This window comes from Anabrus simplex, chromosome 1 (genome assembly GCF_040414725.1).
Source record: "Anabrus simplex isolate iqAnaSimp1 chromosome 1, ASM4041472v1, whole genome shotgun sequence".
Classification (NCBI taxonomy): domain Eukaryota; kingdom Metazoa; phylum Arthropoda; class Insecta; order Orthoptera; family Tettigoniidae; genus Anabrus; species Anabrus simplex.
The window spans coordinates 522,646,225-522,670,474 of NC_090265.1; the positions used below are offsets into that span (position 1 = coordinate 522,646,225).

Below are 24,250 nucleotides of genomic sequence, written 5' to 3' on the forward strand. Positions count from 1 at the left end.
ACTCCTGCCATTGTCTCATCCAGTTTATTATTATTCAGACATGGATTTCTCAATGAAAATTGTTTGCTTTGATCTTCCTCTACTATTCCTGGAAGTTTGTAACATAGTCACAGAATGTGCACCCTGTATATTGATATTAAGTACTTAATTGTTGATTCTTTGTTTTCTTCATGTTTACAGGAGAGTGATGATTATATTGGACCTTGCTGTTCTGGCTGCTGGTGCTCAAGTTGGGCTCAAGATTGGCAACCCTGTCCCTCTGCCAGATGACCTGAACTCAGTTGCAAATGCTGAGAACTCTCGACCTACACCTCAGGTCAACGGTGAGACTTCTTAAACTATTAATTTCAGGGCTATCTGGCTTAAACCACCTTGATGTTTAAAGCATGATTTAAACAGATTGGTTTTCTCAATTCCTGCCATTTGCACTATTTCTCATTCTATCACTATAAAAACAAGTGTTTAAATTTAAACAATTTTAACAGTTTACTGAGTGGTACTTGTCCATTGGTAGATTAGTATCCTATCAGTGTTTTAACTAGTTAATATCCTGGTTGCTTGTTTTGTTATCTGGTTCTGAATAAAAGCCAGTAAGATGAGTGGTAAGAAAAAAGTGTTCGGCTCTCATCTGATGGGATGGAAATTGAGAAAAGGCTGTAGTACCAAGTGCAATAAAAGTGTATATGAGTTTGAAGGCCAAGTATAGAAAATGAAGAATCATACAGTAATGACTACGGTATGATATTAATTTAATTTTGATCTGTTGTTTTAGCACTAATAGTTCCTTGTTAAATTTTCTCATAATAAACCTTGTTAATGTCCAGTTCTGTTTCTGACTCCATGGCTAAATGGTTAGCGTGCTGGCCTTTGGTCCAGGAAGTTCCAGGTATTCTTGGCCGGGTCGGGAATTTTAACCTTCAATGGTTAATTCCGATGGCTCGGCAGCAGGGTGTATGTGCCATCTTCATCATTAGAATTCGTCATAGATAGGGCCCCATCCTGACAGACGCGCAAGTCGCCTATGCGGTGTCAACTCGAAAGAACTGCACCAGGCCTCTTTGGAGGCCATATGCTATTATTATAATATTATTATTATTATTATTATCCACTTCTTTAAATCTTCAATTTTTCTTTCTTTTTTCATGTTTTCATGTTCTTTTAAAACTTCTTATACCGGGCGAGTTGGCCGTGCGTGTAGAGGCGCGCGGCTGTGAGCTTGCATCCAGGAGATAGTAGGTTCGAATCCCACTATCGGCAGCCCTGAAGATGGTTTTCCGTGGTTTCCCATTTTCACGCCAGGCAAATGCTGGGGCTGTACCTTAATTAAGGCCACGGCCGCTTCCTTCCAACTCCTAGGCCTTTCCTATCCCATCGTCGCCATAAGACCTATCTGTGTCGGTGCGACGTAAAGCCCGTAGCAAAAAGCAAAACTTCTTATAAAAATACTAGCTGCCTGAAAAACAAGATTCTAGGAATATTCAGCAGAAATTTAATTCTTATTACTACTACTCCACACATTCAATTTGGCTGTGTGCAGTTAGGGTTGCATGGCTGTGAGCTTGCATTTAGGAGATAGTGGGTTCGAACGCCCCTGTCGGTAGCTCCGAAGATGGTTTTCCATGGTTTCCCATTTTCACACCAAGCAAATGCAATGTAATGCAAATTGTTAAAATTAAAATTAAAAAAAACCATTAAACTCTCGCATGCTTCTCAGGGTATTATCTAGTTCCCCAGATGTTGTCCACTGCTTTCAGATTCTTCCTGTTCATGTCATTTGTCGGTACATGTCTGCTCACTATCGTGTATTTCATGTTCTCCCCTCAGAAAATTTGTGTTGATATCTTTTCTGACCTGCTCTATACCTCAGTTATTCCAAGATCACGTCTCTTGTCCACTATGAACCCTGCATTCCGTTCAGAAGTTAGAAACGTATTTCGTATTGGCCCTGAAGTGAGTTGTCATCAGTCTCATTTTGTGTTCTTGACAGAGTTTGATTAATATTTTTGCATTTTTATTTGTTCTCTTGTGTGCTGTGTACTCATCTGATACTCTTACTGGTTCTCTCTTCCAAACTGTATATTACCACCTACGAGTATCTTCGTCTGTCTGTCTGTCTGTCTGTCTGTCTGTCTGTCTGTCTGTCTGTCTGGTATGTATGCTTCATAAACAGGTATAATGCATATCTCAGGCTTCTCCGCCAGGCTGACTGGCTCAGACAGTTAAGGCGCTGGCCTTCTGACCCCAACCTGGCAGGTTTGATCCTTGCTCAGGTGCTCAAATACATCAGACTCATTTTGGTAGAATTACTGACATGTAAAACAACTCCTAAGGGACAAAATTCCGGCAACTCAGCGTCTCCGAAAACCATCAAGAGTAGTTAGTGGCACCAAAAAAAATTTTCTTCGTCTTATACCGCTCTTCACCAATTCAGTCCACCTGGTTCTAGGTCAGGGCCTCTCAGGGTGCATGCGCCTGGTGCATGCACTGTGCACGGTGCAAAAGACGACTTTGCTTGGTTGCCCAGAGTGCGAACCCCCACTCTTCGATTTGGAGCAATAGCGCTGTCTCTCTCTTTCCCCACGCCTGTCTCGCTCGCTCCCCCTGTCTCCCTCTTCATCACTTGCTCCGTAGCGCTCCAAATCCGAGCTGAGCTTAGCCGAGTAACCCCGAGATGAAGCATTGGTCCAAGCTGAGTGGAACTGATGCACAGTGCATGGAGCTCTTGCGCCTCGATTTGCACGCGTGAGATTTTGGGCATTTGAGAGGTCCTGTTTTAGGTCTTCCTCTTGCTCTCTTGCCCTCACACTTTGCCTCCAGCATCTGTCTTGGAATTCTATTCTTCTCCATCCTCTTTACATTTCCAAACCATCTTAGTTTATTATTTTCAATTCTCTCATTTAGCTTTCCTATCCCAACTTCCTTCCTAACATCTTCATTTCTCACTCTGTCTTCCCGTGTTTTTTCTATCATACTGTACTTCTTGGGAATTTTATCTCACTGGCCTGAATTCCACTCTCTTGCTTGCTAGTCAAAAGTCCAAGTCTCAACTGCAAAAGTCAGTATGGGTACATACTATATTTTGTACATAATCTTTTTACTTTTTCTTGGTACTTCTTTGCTCCAAAGAAGTTTTCTTACATTTTGGTAGAATGCATTGCCCTGCTGTCCCCTCCTAATTTCCATGTCCACCTTAGCATTTTGCATTAATTCACTTCCTAAGTATTTAAAGCTGTCTGCAATTTCCAGACTCTGACTTCCAATTTTCACAGTGCCCCTTCCTTGCCTTTCCTCTCTCGACATCACCGTAGTCTTGCTTTTATCTGTACTGATTTTCATGCCATACTTCTCAGTTTTTCCATTCAGTACATCTAGTTGATGTACTTCTTTTGCTGTTCTTACCCCAGATCGCAACATCATCTGCAAATAGCAGTATTTTCGTCTCTTTATCTCGGTAGGCTTCTTTTGTTTCCTTTACAATTTTGTCCATGACCATAATAAACAAAAGAGGTAACAGCACACTCCTCTGTCTTAGTCCAGTCTTATTCCTAAACCATTCTGTCTTTCCAACTGGCTTCAGTACCCTGTTACCACAGTTGTTGTACATTGCTTGCACCATTTCTTACATTTCTCTTCCAAGTCTCTTTTTAACCATGGATTCCCAAACCTTGTCTCTGGGGACACTATCTCTTCCATATCTATGAAAGTCATGACCAGATCCTTTCCATATTCCCAGTTCTTTTCCATCAGCTGTCTCATGCTAAACATTGGGTCCACTGTAGGTCTTCCACTCCTGAAGCCATATTGTTCCTCTTGTAACTCCTTCAATCTTTCTTCTCGTTCTTCTTTCTAATATCTTTTCCAGTATTTTAACTACCTGTGAAATAAGTGTGATTCCTCTATAGATACCACTAACTTTCAGGTCCACGTTCTTAAAGACTGGTTTTATCCCTTTTTTGCCAGTCTTCTGGTACACATTTTGTTTTTCCACATACACTCTAGTAGTAGTTAAAACCTTTGCATACCAACAGGTCCAGCAGCCTTTTACGTATGGAACATCTTGAGGTAGATAACCAGTAATAATACAAATTTTTAAGGTACCACAACAGCTACGGAGTCGGAATGAATCAGGTGCAAGCTTCATGACGACTGACTCGAGGTCAAGGGAAAGCTTAGGCTGTGGATAAGCGAGATAGGAGTAGCCAACGAGAGAGCTTTATTTGAACGGCCACATGACCCATGACGTACACCTCGTCCAATCCTGACGTAGTGACAGTCTGATTCAACTGATTATAATCACATGATTTACAATCGTAAGTTCTAGAAATAAATCTGGTAATTGTAACAGAATATATTACATTCCTTCCTCCTTAAGACTACAACAGATCAGGCCAATGTAGTATCATACGCATTCATAAAAAAACACAGAAAACACATCAATATATACTAAATACAAAAAGTGATTATGTAACTAAATGATCGTGTATGATTCATAAACAACCATACAATTTGAAAAATCAAATTAACATACTATCTTGCTATACAGTACTATACAATACGAAAGAGCGACCTACTCTGAATTGAACCTTACATTAGGTTTCCTGTCTTGAATTGGATAGCGTCTAGTTGCGACAGGTGACGTGACAGCTGTGAGGGTTGCGGAGATCGTCTGCTCACTGCAGCTGGGCTCTGACGTGGTGATGCAGGTTCTGGTGGAGGGGACGGGGAGCGAGAATTAGGAGAACTCTGTTGGCACTCAGAGGCTGGTGTCAGCAGAGGAGGGGTCAGTGAGGGAGAGTCAACTGTGACGTATCTCGCTGTAAAGGATTAGCCCTACAGCAGTCAGTGCTAAAAACAACGGGCCCTGACTGTTACCCTATTAGCTGGTCTATATGTCTTTTCCAAGTCAACCCAGACTCAAATTCAATTAAATACGTAACTGGGCCTAGTCTATGTATAATCCTACCTTCTGCCCACTTATCTCTTCCTCTGTAGTCTTTAGCTAATACCGGTTGTCCTATAGTTAATTGTCTAGTGTAACTACCTCTTGCATTAGTTATTTATTCGTTCTGTTTATTTGCTACAGCTTTCTGCAAATTAGGTCTGATCAAATCCAACTTAGTTCTCAAAGGATGATTGAATATTAGCTCATCAGGAGTTTCATTAGTAGTGCTATGTACAGCGTTACGATAAGCTATTAAAAATCTACTCAAAGCTAAATTTATATCTTCATTTTCAAAAATTGCATGTTTTAAATGTTTTTTGAGTTTTAACTGCATTCTCAGCCTGCCCCTTAGAAGCAGGAGGGTATGGTGCTATCAACATTTGCCTTATCCCGTTTTGTTTCAAAAATCAAGAAAATTCTTCAGAGGAAAAGGGAGGGCCATTATCGCTAACAATGAGTTCGGGAAGACCAGATCTACAAAACATAGGACGCAATTTCTCAATGACTTGCTTAGCCGAAGTTGAGTTAACTGATTCAAATTCCAACCATTTGCTATGAGCGTCCATTACAATTAAATACTGTTTTCCTTTAAAAGGTCCTAAAAAATCTACGTGAATTCTTTTCCACACATTGGGTGGAAATTCCCATACATGAAGTGTACTTCTATTAGGACTTTCTCGCTGAGCAAGACACGCTGAACAACTGCTGGCTACTGCCTCGATGTCCTTCGCAATTGAAGGCCACCATAAGTACGATCTAGCTAATGATTTCATTTTAACTACCCCAAGATGTCCACTGTGTAATTCAATTAACAAGGACTTTCTCAAGAACCTTGGAATTACTACTCTGTAGCCCCACATCAAAATTCCTTGTTCTACAGTTAGCTCAGCTTGCCTTTTAACAAAGTTGCTTAAAGTTGGATCTGGCATAGTAGGCCATCCATACAACACATAACCTAGGATTTTGTTTATCTCCTGGTCTTTTTGGGTCTCAATACGTATATCGTTAAAGTTTATGGGAACGTCAGATTCCATTATGCATTGTAAATGACTGCCTACATACTCTAAACTAACATCAACGTCCTCAAAGTGATTGGCTGATCAAGGTAGCCTAGATAAGCCATCTGCATTGCCATGGCATTGAGATTTAACATACTGAATGTCATAGTCATACCCTGACAGAAACTATGCATAGTGTTTCAATCTACCTGCTTCAAAGGCTGGTAAACCCTTTTTTTGGACCAAAAATGGTTAGAAGCGGCTTGTGATCTGTACACAGCGTTAAATGTCTTCCCCATAAATACTGATTGAACTCCTTTACACCAGACACAATGCTCAAGGCTTCTTTATCAATTAGAGAGTAGTTTTTTTCAGCTGAGTTTAAGACTCTACTTGCAAAAGAAATTGGTCTCTCAGTACCATCTTTTTGTATTATACTTAAAACACTCGCAAGCCATAAGGTGACGCGTCACATGACAACTTGATTGGTAAGTCAGGGTTGTAATGTGCTAGTACCTTAGCCGAAACTAATTTTTCTTTGACTAATTCAAAAGATTTTTGACAAGCTAAATTCCAGTGTAAATCTGCATCTTTATAAGAGGCTGGTACAAGGGTGTAAGAACAGTGGCTACATTGTGGATAAATTTAGCATAGTAGTTCACAAGACCGAGAAATCCTTTAAGCTGTGTACCACATTTAGGAACTGTTGCCTCAACAACTGCTTTGACCTTATCATTGGCTGTAGCTAAACCATCTTTACTTAAGACATAGCCTAAATATTCTAGACTGTCACAGAAAAACTCGCACTTATCTCTACCAACAGTCAACCCATTACTTCTTAGGCGTTTACAAACTTCTCGTAACCTTGACAAATGTTCTGCTGTATTTGCTCCAGTCACAATAATATCATCAAGGAATGAGGCCACACCTGGTATACCTTGTAGTATTTGTTCTATAACTCTTTGAAAAATACCCGGTGCTAACAAGATTCCATAAGAAAGACGGTTATAAGCAAATAATCCTTTATGTGATAGTTCTTTTACTTTCTTCCTCTAACCTCAATTGCATGTAAGCGGATGACAAATCTATTTTAGAAAACTGAATTCCCTTTTGTAAGACAACAAAGATTTCTTCAATTCTAGGTATTAGGTGACTATCTACTTCTAAGAAGGGGTTTAATGTGTCCTTAAAATCTCAGCAAATACGGATTTTACCATTCTTTTCTAATACCGGAATAATCGGAATGCCCCGTTCACTTGAAGATACTGGGGAAATAATTTCCTCATCCACTGAACTTTTCAACTCTAGTTCAACCTCTTCTCTTAAAGAATATGGTATTGACCTAGGTTTGTGGTACTTAGGTACTGCATTTGGCTTAAGGTTTAGTTTTACTGGGCCTCCTTTAAAGCAACCTAATTTACTAGTGAATACCTCTGGAAATTCATTAAACAAGTCTTGCACTAATTTAGACTCTGCATTGATTTTTACATTCGTTAAGTTTACGTTGTTTACACTGCTGGGAATGCTTATAATAACTTGAAGCTCTTTTATCCAATCACGCCCCATGAGAGGATTAGATCTATTACTAATAACATACAAATCTAAGCTCTTTTCCAGGGACTGATATTTAACGTTTACTTCTAACTTCCCCACAGGCTTGATTTTCTCGTTGGTGTAAGAATTTAAAACTAAGTCTATGGAAATCAGTGTTACACGACTTAAGTTAGCCTTATAAAAATTTTCAGAAACAGACACACAAGCACCAGAGTCTACTTCAAAATTAATTGGCTTTCCTTCAACAATTAAATTTACTTTAACAGGCTCAATTTTTGTTATTTTACCTAACGTAGGCTGAATGATTCAACCATTTTCATCGCACAAAATTTTCTTGTCTAACATTGGGTTCATGTAAGTCTACATAGTGCTGGTTGGCTCTAAGTCTGTTTCCCTGCTGATTCTTAATTCCCTTAGAAAATGAAGGCTTGTTTGTAAGCATGTTTGGTTTTACGTGAAACTGAGACTTGCTCTTATTTTTTGAATTGCAAACCCTCTCTAAATGACCCTTCTTCCGACAAAAATTGCAAATATATTCACGATAATGGCACTTAGCAGTAGAATGCCCACCTTTATGACCACAGCAAAAACACTTGAGGCACTTTCACAACACGTGATAACACATTAGGTGCATTGCTGCATGGAGGGTGCTGTGCTGTGAACTTCTGGAGTCTTGGTGTGGTGTGGTGTGGTAGGCCAAGGACACTGCATCCTTGTCCGTTGCTTCCAACGTTATCGCCAGCTGTTCCGCCCTCTGGAATGTGAGGTTCTCCTCCGACAGCAGTCGTTTCTTCATGGATTCATCACAGATGCCACTGACTAATCTGTCCCGTAAATAATCAGGAAGTTTGTGTTTCGAACTCGCAATACTTGGATAATTGCTTTAATTGAATAATACAGTATAATCTGACACAGTCTCATGTTCCAATTGATCTTGAATTTATATCATTTCACTATAAATGAAGGTTTAGGATGGAGATGGTCTTGGACAATTTTAACAATGGTATCAAAGGGTTTGTCAGAAGATTTATCAGGGGTGATTAAATTTCAGTAAGGGCCGGTTCTACCACCTACTGGTAAAGTAGCGCGTAATTTGCCCTCCGCGTAAAAGGATGTTTCCGTCCGACCACTCCCAGGTAGCGCTATCGGCAGCATAAATCGTCGTTACCTGGCGCGTAATTTCTCGGCCACTTTGAGGGCCCGATAAGACTTTACCTGCCGGGCAAGTTCTGAGAGCTGAACATTATTAGCTGTATTTCTGGTGATATGCAACTCAAATTAGCTTAGTATACTGAAAAAAGCAGTATACTGTAACAGTGATCGATATTGTATTGCAGGATTTTGAACATTAAAGCTTCCCTTTAGTTGCAACGGTCACACCAGCCTCTCGCATCGGTAGCGCAGGGAACACATTCTATACGTCAAGCTTTCGTAAAGGAACTCTAAAAGGATGTAAAATCAAAATCTATTCGGAAATCATTTCAAATGGGCTTTAATTTTCTACTTTTTCAGTTTTCGGACACGAGATATATATTACTGTATGTATCCTACCTAACCCAAGCGTTTTCGTAGCGTAATGGTTAACACGTTTGCTTCGTAATACTAAGTGTGCAGGTTCGAGTCTTTATTATGACGAATCTTTTTTATTTCCATTATTAGCGTTGTGTTAATCTGTATGCCTCTTTTCCCTATTAGTTGTTTACATAGGCTTGTAAATTATTTCGAAGAAATTGGAAACTATTCCATTCCCGAATTCCTCTTCCTATGAATGGATATTTATCCCGATTAGTTCTTTACATTTACAGTACCTTCCAACTTTATCTTCATAAAGTTAAAAATTAAAATGAAATGCTTTATCAATAAATGGAAGCATCTGGAACTAAACGAGGTCACAGACCTAGTTGCAAATAGAGCATCGCGGAGATACTTAATCAATTCACAGAAGCCTGCAGATAGAATGCTCAAAGGCAATAAGTCCGTAAAGAAGATGTGTGTGTATATACGTATATGGAAGTGCGTAAAAGAGAGTTAAGAACAACGGCAGGGAACGAAAATACACTTTAAAATGTAAATTAGAAATACGATGAAAACCTGCGTACCTTCTATTACGGAGCGAGCGACTTGACCAGTCTACTACGAGAATACCTTTCAAAAACGCTGCCTTGCATGACAGGTTATAACTGGCGTAAGAAAATGTAATCTCGAGATTTTAATCCCAATTAGGTATTGATATTGAAGATCATAGATTAAAATCACGAAAGCTTGACATGAATCGTTGTCCATAACTCTTAAGACTCCCCTTATTAGGCTTTTTGGTGATAATCAGCAGACGCAAGCACGGGGAAATAAGACAATCGAAATGGGATTCATGCATCTGACGATAGATAGCACCACACTCGAAAGCGAGAAATCGCTGAAAATCAGTCTAGCCAACCTCGTATATCGGTGTCTAGCTCCGGGTAGCTACCTAGCGCTTGCGCGGAGGTGGTTGGACGCAAGCCAAAGTACCAGCCGATTTACACCTCCAGGTAGTTTACCTCCTGGGCAGCTGCCAGCCACTTTACCAGCAGATGGTAGAACCGGCCCTAAATTGTAGGTTTTAACTCTGATCACTGTTAGGAATGTACTAACCTTTTTAGCATTTGGAATGTCATTGCACTGTACATAACCAAGCTCAATAGCTGCAGTCGCTTAAGTGCGGCCAGTATCCAGTAATCGGGAGATAGTGGGTTCGAACCCCACTGTTGGCAGCCCTGAAGATGGTTTTCCATGGTTTCCCATTTTCACACCAGGCAAATGCTGGGGCTGTACCTTAATTAAGGCCACGGCCGCTTCCTTCCCATTCCTAAGCCTTTCCTATCCCATCGTCCCATAAGACATATACGTGTTGGTGCGACGTAAAGCAAATAGCAAAAAGAAAAACACTGTACGTAAAGTTCAAATCGTTCCACGTAGGTTGACCAAGTTTCTTCCAAACTGTAAATTATTTCAACCCCCATCATTTTTCACTGAAGATGGCTCAAATGAGCCGAAACATGTTTGAATTTGTTTACTCCGTCTAAAGATAGAATATATGATGTATTGAATTAGGAGGATACACTCATTTTTTCACCTTTGTAAAGTGAAAAGCGTCAATACGGAATGATTCTAATATCTTGTAATGTTGACTGAGTGGCGCATGTTTTGTAACGTCACCTAGGTGAGCTGCCAAATTTACATAACACGTTGGTCCTGGACAGCTTCTGTGGACGTACAACTCAAGAAGTGTGACAGAAATTGCAACAAGGGCAAACTGATATGGTGATTATCTCTGGAGACTGATATCCAACCTCTAGTCGCTAGTTGTGTATATAAACTGAGCATTCAAAGCAGCACTGAAACTGCGATTTATTCAATGGATGGATGATGTAAAATAAGAATTCACGCTCAGTGGAAAAATTTGCAGATGACATAGCCATAGTGAGATGGAAGAAGATGCAAAGGAACAACATGTACAAGATTGCCATAAGGGTACGACTACAGATCACCTACAAAAAGAGCTTTGAACACCACTGGTTATCAGAAAACACCAGAAGGTGGAAAATTTCATGTACCTTGGAGAATATTGTTGTCAATGATAGACTACCTGCTCTTATATTTTCTACGTGGAAATAGTTTGTGGTTATGCCGTTTTCTGTGTTCACATTTGTCCTTCATGGGGCCCAAGATTTTCCCCAAAATCATTCTCTTTCTTTGAGCTCAAGTTTCTCAATGAGGCCTTTTTTGTTCATTGCAAGGTATTCCTTTGCTTAGAGGACTTTCTGCGACAAAAAAGTCTAATTTTCTTGGTGGATGAACAAAATCACCAAGTAGTAATCGTACATCTGCTTGATTATTGCATTGTTTTAGGTGCGTTGTTCTAGGCTATTACCCTGTGTTGCACAACATTACATTGGATTTATACATCATATTTACAGGTAATAATGAATTGCATACTATTAATTTCGTGTTCTTACATTAAATAAAGTCTTGTTAATAAACATACAGTAGATGTATTGTGACATAACCTCATATGTACTCTTACACAAGATTTTTCCCAAAATCAGTAGTCAATACAGACCAAATGAGCATGATTACTTGTAATCCAAAGTTTATCACTATATTGAGGTGAACATCTTATCTCATAGCTACTACAAACTGTATTCTTATTTTATACTTCATGGCAGATCTCATATCCTGAAATTGAAGTTTAGTGGTTGATGTCTCAGTTAAATATATGTTGATTGACCACATCCAACAAAGCTCCAACATATTAAAACATAGGGCTGATAAAGAAAAGTAGAATTTTTAAAAAACCTCTTTTTGAACTCATTTCTGTCATTCTTGTGTGGTCACAGGTCCTGCGGCTCTACCCCAACAGAACCGTGCTCCCCCAGCTCAGAGAGTGCCATCATCACCCATGGACACAATGCATACTCACCCCATCAGTAGTCTAAATCCATACCAAAACAGGTAAGATCCTTTAGTAATTGATGGTAACTTGTCAGAAATTTCAATGTTAGTTGCAATTCGGTTAGGGTTGTGCAGCTGTGAACTTGTATTTGTGAGGTGGTGGGTTCGATTCCCACCACCGGCAGCCCTGAAGATGGTTTCTCCTTGGTTTCTCATTTTTGGACTGAGCAAATGCTTGGGCTGTACCTTAATTAAGACTATGACCACTTCCTTCCCAATCCTAGCCCTTTCCCATCCTTGCATCACCAAAAAACCTTCAGTGTATTAGTGCGACGTTAAAACACTTGTAAAAAAAATCTTAAATAGAATATGTTTCAATTTCTCGAAATACAACCCCCCTCTCTCTCTTCTCTCTCTCCTCTCTCTCTCTCTCTCTCTCTCTCTCTCTATTGAAATATAAACACACTCTCTAGCTTTTACGTGCAGCTTCACAATTCAGCTGAAGCCAGAGGATCATCTTTGCTAATAAGTTAATTAGGAATTTTTTTTTCTGTTCTTCAGGTGCATCGAGTAGAAACGTTTTCCTTCATAGTTTTCAGCACTATCCATTATGACATCAGGATTGTCATTGATCAGGTAGTAACTTCGGGATATTGTTTGAGGTGAAGTCCGGGCGATGACCTAGTTTTTAGGCCCCTTTATAAGGCAAGCATCACAAGCTGGAGGTGATGCCGCAAGTTCATTATCACTGTTGATAAACCTAATTGCAATAGATGCTGTATTTATTCCTGTATCGACTTGTGTAAACCTATTAAAAGCTATTTAAAATATTAATAGAGGACCCGTGCTGCTCCGCAGCATTAATTATAAATGGGTCAGATAACTCCTTTTGAAATGTCTGTCAAAGTCATCGTTTTGTTTGCCCTTTTCAATTTGTTTTATGAACATTTAATGAGAAGCGCGTTATAGTATGCTGCAGTTCGTAGTCGGAATTCATCCAGTCTGACATGCTGTTTGTTTGGTAAACAATCTATCAATTCGCTTTTTTGTCCTGCAGTTCTGCCATATCTTGAGTATTGTGTTGTAGTAGGGAACGGTATTTTTAATCATGGTTCTATATAGAACTGTTGTCGTGTGAACTCATAGATTGGTCTCGAAATAGCGTTTTTTTGCGAGACAGAGAACTTTTTTAAGATACATGGCCTTCATTCTAGTATAGCTAGGTTATCCTTTGATAGGTGTTCTCAGGTAATGTATAAGGTGTATGTGATGATGGGGTCTATTCATACGTAGACTTTTTTCTCTTAGCAGCATGTAATTTATTAGGAACTCTCTACCATCTGTTGAAAATACAGTAGAAGTCCATTATAGCGAGAATTCATAACGGCAAAAAATTTACTCTCTATAAAGGATTGTCGTTATATTCAATTTTCGTAAAAAATCCGGGATAACCCCATACACATTAAAATCAGTATGAAATGGTAATAAGTTTGTTCAAAACTTGCGTTTTCACGTATTACATCCACACTACTGGTTGCTCGTTTATTTTTCAAAATCCTATACTACGTGAAAGTGTATGTCGAATTTAATTCTGAAAATAATTTAGTATCGGCCTGTGTGGCAAACGTTCCATCCAGGTTTCTTCCTCAAACAGTGTCACCTAACCTAACCGTATATGTATCGTGAAAATGTATTTCAAGCTCATGTACAGATATTACAACCTCAACGCTACAAATTTATATGAGAACAGCCTTTCCGAAATTTAACTAGACGCGAGAAAATATAAATTATCGTCTAAATCAGTGATGTAGGCTACTCTGCCATATCTTGAAATGTATCCTGTTCTTAATTTCAGTGTATAACATTAAAAATTAAGCGATCATTTACTTCAGCCTTTATTTCTAACGAGTTAATAACTGGTATTGGCCACTTTATTTACGCATTTATTGCGAAAACGTGTCATCCTCCTTCGTTTTGAATTTTCTTTTAGAGAATAGCGGTCAACGGGCATTACTAATTGACTCCGACATCACCTTTGAATGTCAAGGAGAGAACTCACAAGTGTACATAGTGAGAAAACGATAATGTACCGAAGATAACCGATCGCATTTTGTGGCAAATGTTTCAGTTTACTTACTCAAACAGCGTCATCTAACCTAACTTAACCGTCGTATATGTATATGTATCATGAAAACTTACTCCAAGCGCCAGTAGAGAAATTATAACATTCTCGCTATAAATTTACATGGGAGTAGCCTCTTGGAAATTTAACCAGACGTGAGAAAATGTAAACTAACCTCTGAAATCAGTTATGCACTCTGCCATATCTTGAGGTGTATCGCATTCTTACTTAATTTCAGTATAGAGTATTAAAATTAAGCTATCGTTTACTTAGCCTGTATTTCTAACGCATTAACAATGGCTGGCTACCATGTTATTTATGTATTCGTTATGAAAACATGTTCTTTTATTTCTCATTTTATTTATGGAACCGTTGTATTACTAATAGACCGCGACATCGCCTTTAAATGGAAATTCTAAGTTCCCATGGAGGGAATTAGATATTTTTCCACCAATAGAGCATATCATAATCAGGTCAAAAATTAGATGTACGGCTTTTGCTCTATTAAGCAAACGCCTGAAAAGCCGTACGTCTAATTTTTGACCTGATCGCCTTTAAATGTCGATGAGAGCTTGCAAGTGCACATACCGAGAAAACTAAATCGAAGGTTGCATTTTGTGGCAAACGCTTTAGTTTTCTTATTCAAACAGCATCACCTAACCTGACCGCATATGTAGGTCTACCATGAAAATATATATCAAGCTCCAGTGGAGAAATTTATACAGACCTGAGAAATTTTAAAATTAACCTCTGAAATCAACGATGCCCTCTGCCATATCTTGAGGTGTATCCCATTCTTACTTAATTGCATTATTCAGCATTAAAATTAAGTGGTTGATTACTTCAGCTTTAAGAGTTATCAACTGCTACCGGACAGGTTATTTATGCATTTATTACAAACACCTGTTCTCCTCTTTCATTTCCATTTTTCTTTATGGAACAGCAGTCGACGGGTATTACTAATTGACTCCGACATCGCCTTTGAATGTCGATGAAAAGAGCTCGCTAGTGGACATAGTGAGGAAACTATACCGATGGTGGTCAATCGCATGCAGTATAATCGCTGGATGCATAAATGTAAGTAACAAAAAAGAAAAATCGTGCACACATAATCGCTCATAATAACACATGCATCAGTGATAGGGCTCTTGCTGTAACCAAAGGATAATACACAGTTTAATATAGGAATTTTGAAGGGACAGACAAAAACTGGCGTAATAATAGGGTTCTCGTTATATGCCGTACTTGTTATAGTGGACTCCTGTATTTGGAAGCTGGGGAAGTTTATAGAATCAGAGAATCCAGCAGGAAATAGTATTCTTCCATGATCAGAGGAAGAGTATACTCTCCGGCTTGACAGATAGTAATCAAACCTGGCTTCATGAAGTGACATTACTAAGGACCCGTCTCGATCGAGTAAGCTGCGTGAGCGGATGTGCTGAGTGAGTGCTGAAGTATGGGGATAACGTTGAAACTCTGTCGTGAGGACGGGAAGTTGGCAGTGCAGGAGGAAGAAGAGATCAGAATTGGGTATGAGGATGAAGGGAGAGAAAATAGGGACGATGGCAGGGTTGCTGGTGGTAGTGGTGCTTATAATAGTTGGAGTAGAGATAAACCTGTGCCTTTGCTGGCAAGATGTAGTGTTTACAGTGCACTATGTCTTCTGGTATGGGCTAGAATAAATTTGTTACTTTCATTGACCTGTCTCAGTCTTATCCTTGGCTTTGACAATATGAAAGTGGCTGCGGTATGAGTGATGCTAGTAATGCCATTCCTTATGCAGCCAGTCCCTGCTATGAATGGTGTGAAAATGTTGCTCATAGGGTCGCTTAGTGCACGCATTTCAGTGGGCTTCGCAGACTGATACGCAATAGCAACTTCTGGCCCAGTGAGGAAAGCAACGGGAAACTACCTCACTCCTCATTTCCCTAGTACATCTCTTCAGTGACACCTAGGCAATCTATGACAGGCCAGGCTGAGTGGCTCAGACGGTTAAGGCGCTGGCCTTCTAACCCAAACTTGGCATGTTCGATCCTGGCTCAGTCCGGTGGTATTTGAAGGTGCTCAAATACGGCAGCCCCGTGTTGGTAGATTTATTGGCACGTAAAAGAACTCCTGTGGGACTAAATTCCGGCACCTCGGCGTCTCCGATGACCTTAAAAAGTAGTTAGTGGGACGTAAAGCCAATAACATTATTATTATTAATCTATGACAGCTAATGGTGGACCTGTTGAGGATCCAACCAGCCTTTGGGCTGAATACCCAACATACATACATACAGAGATAAACCCAGGGCCTGTGGTCCAATTTGTGCCCTAGGGTGGGAAGAGATTGAGGCGTTAAAAGAAGTGGTGAGGGAGGCGTCAGATAGACCAGTTAAAGGAAATTATAAGAGATAATTCCAAGGAGTTAAAGGACTTAAGGCAGTGTGTTAAGAATGAGGTGGAAGAGGTGAAGGAAAATGTGAAGAGTAATGAGGCAGAGATGGAAAAAATGCAAAAGAAAGTTCAGTTGCTAGAGGGGGAGGTGGCAAAACTGAAGTGAGAAGTAGCGGATGGAAACCAGGAACGAAGGAAGAAGAATATTTTTATATATGGAGTTGAAGAAGCTATGAAAGAAGATAAGGTGACACTAGTTTATAAGGTCGTGGAGATGCTACAGAACAGAATGAAGATAAACTTTAGTGAGGTGGATATTGATGAGGTCCAGAAAGTGGGAAGAATAAAAGGTAAAGGTGGCAGGCCAATTAAGCTTACATTGATATCAACCCCAATAGCTGACATTGTCCTTAGGAATGCAGGGAACTAAAAGGAAGAGAGATGATGTAGACAGTGAAGTGAGCAGAGAGTTTAAAATGATAAGAAGACATGTGGAGAGTGAGGCAACAAGGACTGAGAACGTTCATTAGGGGCAATAAGTTCGTGGTGGGGAATGGAAGATGGTCAAGAGAATGGTCTCGGCTGATAAGTTGCAGGAAATGGACAAAAATTATCTACAGGCTATTATGCAAATGGGAGCGGGAGGTGCAACAACAGAAGAGGAGGATTCGGCTGGTGATGACTGAGTAATGGCTGTTGGTGAGGAGAGGAGTAAAGACTAGGGTGAAGAGAGAAGAGGCTGCCATGAATACCGCTGGGGTGAAGAAGAGGCTGATCAACGTGAGGAGAGAGGTGCGGTCAGTCGTGCATCACCGACAAGTGCTGTGGAGGTGAGGGAGGGAGTAGCCGGAGAGAGGTAATGAGCAGGGTTAAAAATGTAAGTCCAAAGGATCTGTGGGGGAAGAAAAGCAAAGGGCAGGAGGAGAGGGGGATCAAAGAATCTGCTAAGATGTCAAAAAAGGTAGAGAGCAGGGAGGAAAGGGAAGGACTGCAGAAAACTAGAAGTAAATCGACTAATACAGCGGATGCAAGTAGGAATAAGTGTGAGAAGGAGAGGGCGAATCAGAGTAGCAGGTAGCTAGGGTGTAAGATGGGCTTTTCAAATATTGAAGGGGTAGGAAGTACAGTAGAACCCCACTTAACCGAACTTCGCTTGACCAAAATGTTCTGGCAAAATTGTATTTTAATATTTCGTTTTTACCCTCTCGTTCTTAGCCGTCGATATTAGTCATTCTCTTGCTATATGTGCTGAGAGCTACTAGGCAAACCCTGTTTTTATATCATGACTTATACCAGAATGCACGTGTAGCATAAAACAAAACAGTTTCTTACAATCTAGTTTGTTCCATGACACATTTTTTCTTGAATAAACGGGAATTATTACTATTTCTGCATTATTATGATTATTACTGTATTATTCGTCATGAAGATTATGTAGACAGTGATTAACGTTGCTTCAGTTGCAGGAGTTTCATCTTGTTTACTGCTCGGACTATACTGCAGCTTCTGTTAGGAAACCAGGGAAGTCCAGCGACCCTTCTCCATTCATATTTTTCTTTCACCCAAGGTCGTTCCACTGGCCTTGCCTTTTTATACTGTAGTTCCAATGCTTTTCTTACCCCATTGCAAAAGAGATTGTTTCATCATTTCAGATTGCTTTGTTAAACAAAGTAGAGGTGCCAACCTGTGCAGTATGTTATCGGTAATCACCCTCCACCCCTCAGAAAATGTTTAGTCAAATACAAAGCGTGTTCCTCCGTTTTTGACAATGATACCCCCCTTTGCCCTTCTCGACAACAATATGTTCTAAAGTATGTCATATTACACAATAACATTTGCACACTTCTTAATTCAGTGATAAAAAAAACCTTCATTGTAGCTTGTTTAGCACCCAGCAGCTGTTTTTGAGAGTAAATTTTCTTCAAGCATCCTTCCTCCTGCGATTACCATTTCGTCGACTGAACCATAAGCGATTCTAGTGTAGATGTGCTTATTGAAGCCCTCATATTTTCAAATACAACATTACTTAAGGATTTATAATGGAGATGAACAGAGTAGAACTTCTTCAGTCACACAATGAATTTCACAATGCGTATGGGTAGCAAAAGGAAGTAACGATCGATTAAGTATCGTTGCCAACTCACAAACATGAAAGGAGGAGGGTTGAGCAGAAATGCTCGAAAGGACTGAAGATTTTTCCTTCTTTCCTTTATTTCCATAGAGAATTAGTTTTTCGTGATAATGTCACTTCTCCGTAATAATTTACCCTCCGACCGTAACGCCGTAATCGTAAGGTGTAATTCGTAATAATTACGGACAATCCGTAATGGATGGCACCTCTGCACCAAGTGATGTATTGTTGATTAAACGGTGACGCGACATAGCTGCACCAAGAAAATTCAGAAGAAAATCAATTTTATACAATGAGTGTCATTAGTAAACATTTTAATGTTATTAAGCAGTATGCACCTTTGCTTAACAGAGTTTATGCATTTTTATGTCAACATTTAACTTCCGAAAATATTCACCCTGTGTCATCCGAAAAAACGCATCAGCCGAAGTGACTCCGCCCCCTTTATTTTGGATAAACAGGATTCTACTGTAAGTTAGGTAATGTAGAAGTAGGGAAGATGGTGGAGAGTTTTGATATAGTTGCCCTCCGAGAGACATGGCTCAAAGAAGGGATAAATCTAACTTGGAAGGGATTCGTGGTAAGGAATAACATGAGGAAGAAACAGGGAAGAAAGGAATGAAATCCAGGGGGTATATCGTTATTAAAGCAGAGTTAATTGACCGAATTATATGTATAGAAAATGAGATGGATTTTTTTTAAGGACTGGTAGAGGAAATAAATATGATTAGCGGGAAGTATGAAGAGGATGGATTGATTTTGTTAGGGGCTTAGAACACGAAAATTGGGTGCTCCAGTCCAGAGTATGGTGAAGAGAAAGCGGGAGTAAATCTGGGATGTAGGAGATGTGAAGATAAAGGGAGGAATGGCTATGGGCAGAAGTTGCTAGAATTATGTGGGGTGAGCAACTTGTACATTCTGAATGGATGGTGGAAAGGTGATAGGGAAGGAAAAATGACACACATTACAAATAAGGAAGGAAGTGTTATTGATTTGGTAATTAGTTTGGAAGATAAGTAGAATTGGGATGATTGTGTGGAATCACATCATTCCCCGGTATATGTAATCATGAATAGTGAGGTAGAGGAAGAGAGGGGATTAGGAGGAGGTGGGGAAGGAAAAGGGGTCACAGAGTTAGCAAGTATATTTGGATTGAGGAGGGTAAAGCAAAGTTAAACTACCACCTTGAGATGCAGAATTTCAGATTATTTGATTAGGGATAGATGTAGCAACTGAGGGCAGTAATATTGATTGGGCTTTACAGTTATGGAATATCCTAGTAGAGAGTGGCAGTGCAAAGAGCATGCAGGAAGACTTCCAGAGTAGAGGATGAGAGATGGTTCGATAAGGAATGTAAGGAGACGAGGAAGTTAGTGATGAGAGCGCTCGTTGGGTACAGGAAACATGGTGCGAGGGGGTTGAGGGAACAGTTTTGCAGGTTGAAAAAAGAATTTAAGAAAATGTTAGTAGAGAGGAAAAAGGCATAGCAGGAGGCTCAAACGGAAGCGATAAACAGGGAGTGTAAAGACAGGGAAGGAGATAAGGTGTGGGCGAGGTTTAATAAAATTGGTAGAAGTGCAAGTAGAGTGACAAAACCTAAAATTGAGTGTGGAACGTGAGTGAAGTACTTCTAGGAACTATTAGGGGAGAAGGAAGAATGGGTATGGGCAGAAGGAAGCTATGAGGATGAAAGGGGGATAGAGAGGAGTAGTCAGGATTTGGATAAACGAATAACAGGTGAGGAGGTGATGGGAGTGATAAGTAAATTGAAGAACAGGACTACAGGAGGGGAAAATGGGATAACAAATGTTTATTGGAAGGAAGTAGCAAAAAATAGATGAGGGAGTGTTTGGTTACATTTCTAAACAAGATATTTGAGGGAGCGAAATTCCCGAATGAATGGCATGAATGTACAAAAACAAAGGAGAGAGGGCTAACCTCTGTAACTATAGAGGCATAACCCTGCAGGATTCCCTGAGCAAGGTGTACACGGGTATTTTGGCAAACAGGCTGAGGAAGTGGGCAGAAGGTTACTCTATTATATCGATGTTTGAGTGGTTTCAGAAAAGGGAATAGGATGGTGATAATTTAATGATTGTGAGAACAATAATAGATAAATGTGTTAGAAAAGAAGGCTCCAAAGTGTTTGTAGCTGCTATTGACTTTCAGAAGGCGTTCGATACAGTGAGTAAGATGGCCTCGTTTGAAGGACTGGGGAGGGTAGGGGTGGGGGATAGGATGAGAAGGGTGATTAAAAGCATATATGAAAAAAAATCATTGTAGCATTAAGGTGGAGGATTGAGTGGTTAGTGGATTGATTGAATCGAAAGTTTGGCTGAAACAAGGGTGTAAATTGTTGCCGATTCTTTTCTTATTGTTCATTAAACTAGGTGGTCGTGGGGAGAAAATGTGGGCCTGGCCGGTCCTAGGGCTACAAGAAATTCCAGGGTTGATTTTTGCTGATGATGTATTACTGTTGACGTTAACAGCTTGGGGACTGCAAATGAGCTTGAACGAGGTTTGTAGTTTTGCGATGAAATGGTCATTGAAGGTCAAAATCGTTAAAAAGACTGAGGTGATGGTCTGTAGGAAAGGGAACAAAAAGAAATCGGGGAGGAAGTGGACAATAAATGGGGAAGAGATAGAAGTAGTGGATAAATGGGAGAATCTGGGGGTGATAAGTAGAAATGGTAGTTAGGTGGAATCAATTAGGTGAGCCAAATGGAAAGGCCAAGCTGCACTCTCAGCAACTAGGATATTGGAGAATAAATTTCAGAATGTAGGTTATGATATACAATGCATGGTGTTTAATGCAGTGGTGAAGAGTAAAATGCTGTACACTTCTGAGGTTTGGGGAGTGGAGAAAGAGTGTGGGGTATTAGTGCAGTGGTGAAAAGTAAAATGCTGTACACTTCTGAGGTTTGGGGAGTGGAGAAAGAGTGTGGGGTATTAGAGTAGATAGAGAGTATGTTCTGCAACATTGTTATGGGGTTGCCATTGTGTGCCGCGAGTGCAGGAGTAAAGGTGATGTGTACAGAGTATGTCAAGATTGGCATTTTAAAAAGAGTGCTTAGTTACTGGTGCAGATTGAGAGAAGGTGAAGGGGACCTAATTCTGCAGTCTGCTTACCAGTATCAAATGAAATGCCATTATGGTGATTACTGGGTTGATAAGGTAAAGAACGCCTTAAATAGACTGGTGTTAGGTGAGTTTTATAATATTGAATGGGGGAGGAGAAGGGATATGCATTGGAAACATTTGATTATGAGGGCAAGAGGTATTGCTGAACAAGACCTGGTAGCCGAATGTGGGAAGAGAGTTACCCTAAAGATGTTTATGAGGGTAAATCAAGTGTTGAATTTGAGAGTGGCAAATGTAAATAGGACGGTGAGAAGAGGTTTAATTTGGTAGTTTTTAGGTATACATATGAATAGAGGTTAGAAGAATTTGAAAGTAAATACGTTTTGTGGTGATGAGAGACAGGATTTTCACTTACCGACAGTATGTAAAGAAACAATGGAAGAGAGGTGTATGTTTATTACTGAGCAGCATTTGAAGTTGATTGCCCAACTGGGTAATGGAAATAAGCTTTTAAGTTGATTAGTGTCTGAATGGAAGTGTGCTGGTAATTTATGTAGGTTATTGAACAGAATTAGAAAGAGATGTACAGCTGCCTTAAAAGCTGTCTCAGATGCGTTAAGAGGAGAGAAACAATGAATCAGGCAGTGGATAATCCTGGGACATGTAAAGTGTGAAATTTCACTCGACCCAACAGAGGAGAATGGTGGCCTTCCCCACTACTGGCTAGCAGTGGGGGGGGGGAAAGGGTGGCGGTGAGAGCATTTGTGATGGACGGGGGGATCCTAGCATACAGGTATTATGCTAGGTCAGCAGAGATAGAGTTACACAAGCGATCGCTTACCCAGGAACTAGGGAGGTAGTTAACCTTACACTACTCTGTTTCCCTTATTGCCATTTATTTTGTTTTTTGTTGCAGTTTTGTTCACTATTAGTATTTCTATTTTCTGCATAGAGATCATTAGGTTTAAATACTGTATAGATTGTTGGAAATAAAGGTTTACTTACTTACATTACTAAGGATGAAAATCATATATTAGAAATTAATGAAAGTGTTGAGTCGCTTAGCAACCTGCTAAGTATAGAATGTGTTACGGGTTAGGGTAAGCCTTTGCCTGCAATTATTGTTATGATCCTTCAATGATCTGATTTTAGGATTACTCAAAGTTGGCTGAACCTATCAATGTGCCATGATTCACCAGCAGGTAATTGCGGAGAGAATAAAACAAAAATGAAGCAAATCAGCCCATTAGAACGTATAGATGGATTTGCTAAAGCTGTTTTTACGAAGGTCGAGCAAATATGAACAGGATTGTTCCTGAACATCAGCAGCTGGTAGGACTGGCCCCGCGCTTCTTCTTTGCTTAGGCGGGACCGTTAGGAGTGGGGAGATATTTCTGGCTGTTTCGTCAGTAACACTCACGATGCCGGAGCAACCGGTGAACCCCTCCTTTGTGCAACGCATAATTATAAAATTTCTTGCTCATGAAGGAGTTACAGCGGCGGAAATTTGCCAGAGATTGACTGCACAGTTCAGTGATCAAACATTGTCAAGGGCGCGTGTGTTTGCCTGGCATAAAAAGTTCAAGGAAGGACGAGAACGTGTGGAAAATCAGCAACGCGATCTCCGTCCTCGGACCAGCATTACGGACAAAAACATTTGTGCGGTTAAAGACATTAACGGCGATCCAGGGCATGATTGACGCACAATCTGTGCTGCTTACTACTGAGAGCTGTTGAACAAGACAAGGGTTGCATATCGCCACAAAAGACGAGACCAACTGATTCAACAGGTCATCCTCCACCACGACAACGTGCAGCCTCATACTGCAGCTCTGTCTCCAAGCTACAGGAAATGCACTGGACTATGCTTGATCATCCTCCCTACAGCCCGGACGTATCGCCCTGTGATTTGCACTTGTTCGCACCTCTTATATAGGCTCTAGGAGGGCAACGATTTGAAGATAACGAGAGTGTGAATGTCTGGCTAGTTAATCTGCTATGGTAATGGAGTAAACCATACAGCCAGTGTCTCCACGCCGAGTGTTGGGCGGTAGTAAATAGCCAGACCCACTATAAGGACCAATGGCTAAGGGCGGAGTCCTCCTTATAGAAGAGAAATGGGCCCTCAGTGGAGGAAATGCCACTCAGACCCCATATCAGCTGTAGCATCTGTACTCCAGAAGAGCGGCTGCAAAAGGTGTCTGTTCTCCATATTAGGAGTGGCCTACAGGTTTCGGCTGGCAGTAGCTCTAAAATGCCTTTGAGCCGGGCTGAGTGGCTCAGACGGTTGAGGCGCTGGCCTTCTGACCCCAACTTGGCAGGTTTGATCCTGGCTCAATCCGGTGGTATTTGAAGGTGCTCAAATACGTCAGCCTTGTGTCAGTAGATTTACTGGCACGTAAAAGATCTCCTGCGGGACTAAATTCCGGCACCTCAGCGTCTCCGAAAACCGTAAAAGAATAGTTAGTGGGACGTAAAGCAAATAACATTATTATTAAAATGCCTTTGGGAGTGGCGAACCCATCGTAATAAAAGCCTGTATGATGACAAGTGTACTGAAGCCTTGGAAAATGCTAGGGCGTTCCCCACAAGTGACGTATAGTTCTTGTGATG

The 24,250-nt window shown here is 40.4% G+C and overlaps 1 protein-coding gene across 3 annotated transcripts in view; it reads left to right on the forward strand.

Moving 5' to 3' along the window:
* RPA1 (replication protein A 70) overlaps positions 1–24,250 on the forward strand; it is a 126,073-nt gene that overhangs the window by 14,717 nt on the left and 87,106 nt on the right. For all 3 annotated transcript variants that reach the window (XM_067144813.2, XM_067144815.2, XM_067144814.2), the window contains exons 4-5: positions 181–323; positions 11,871–11,985. In XM_067144813.2, coding sequence (XP_067000914.2) covers positions 181–323; positions 11,871–11,985 — 258 coding nt within the window. The remainder of the gene's footprint in view (positions 1–180; positions 324–11,870; positions 11,986–24,250) is intronic.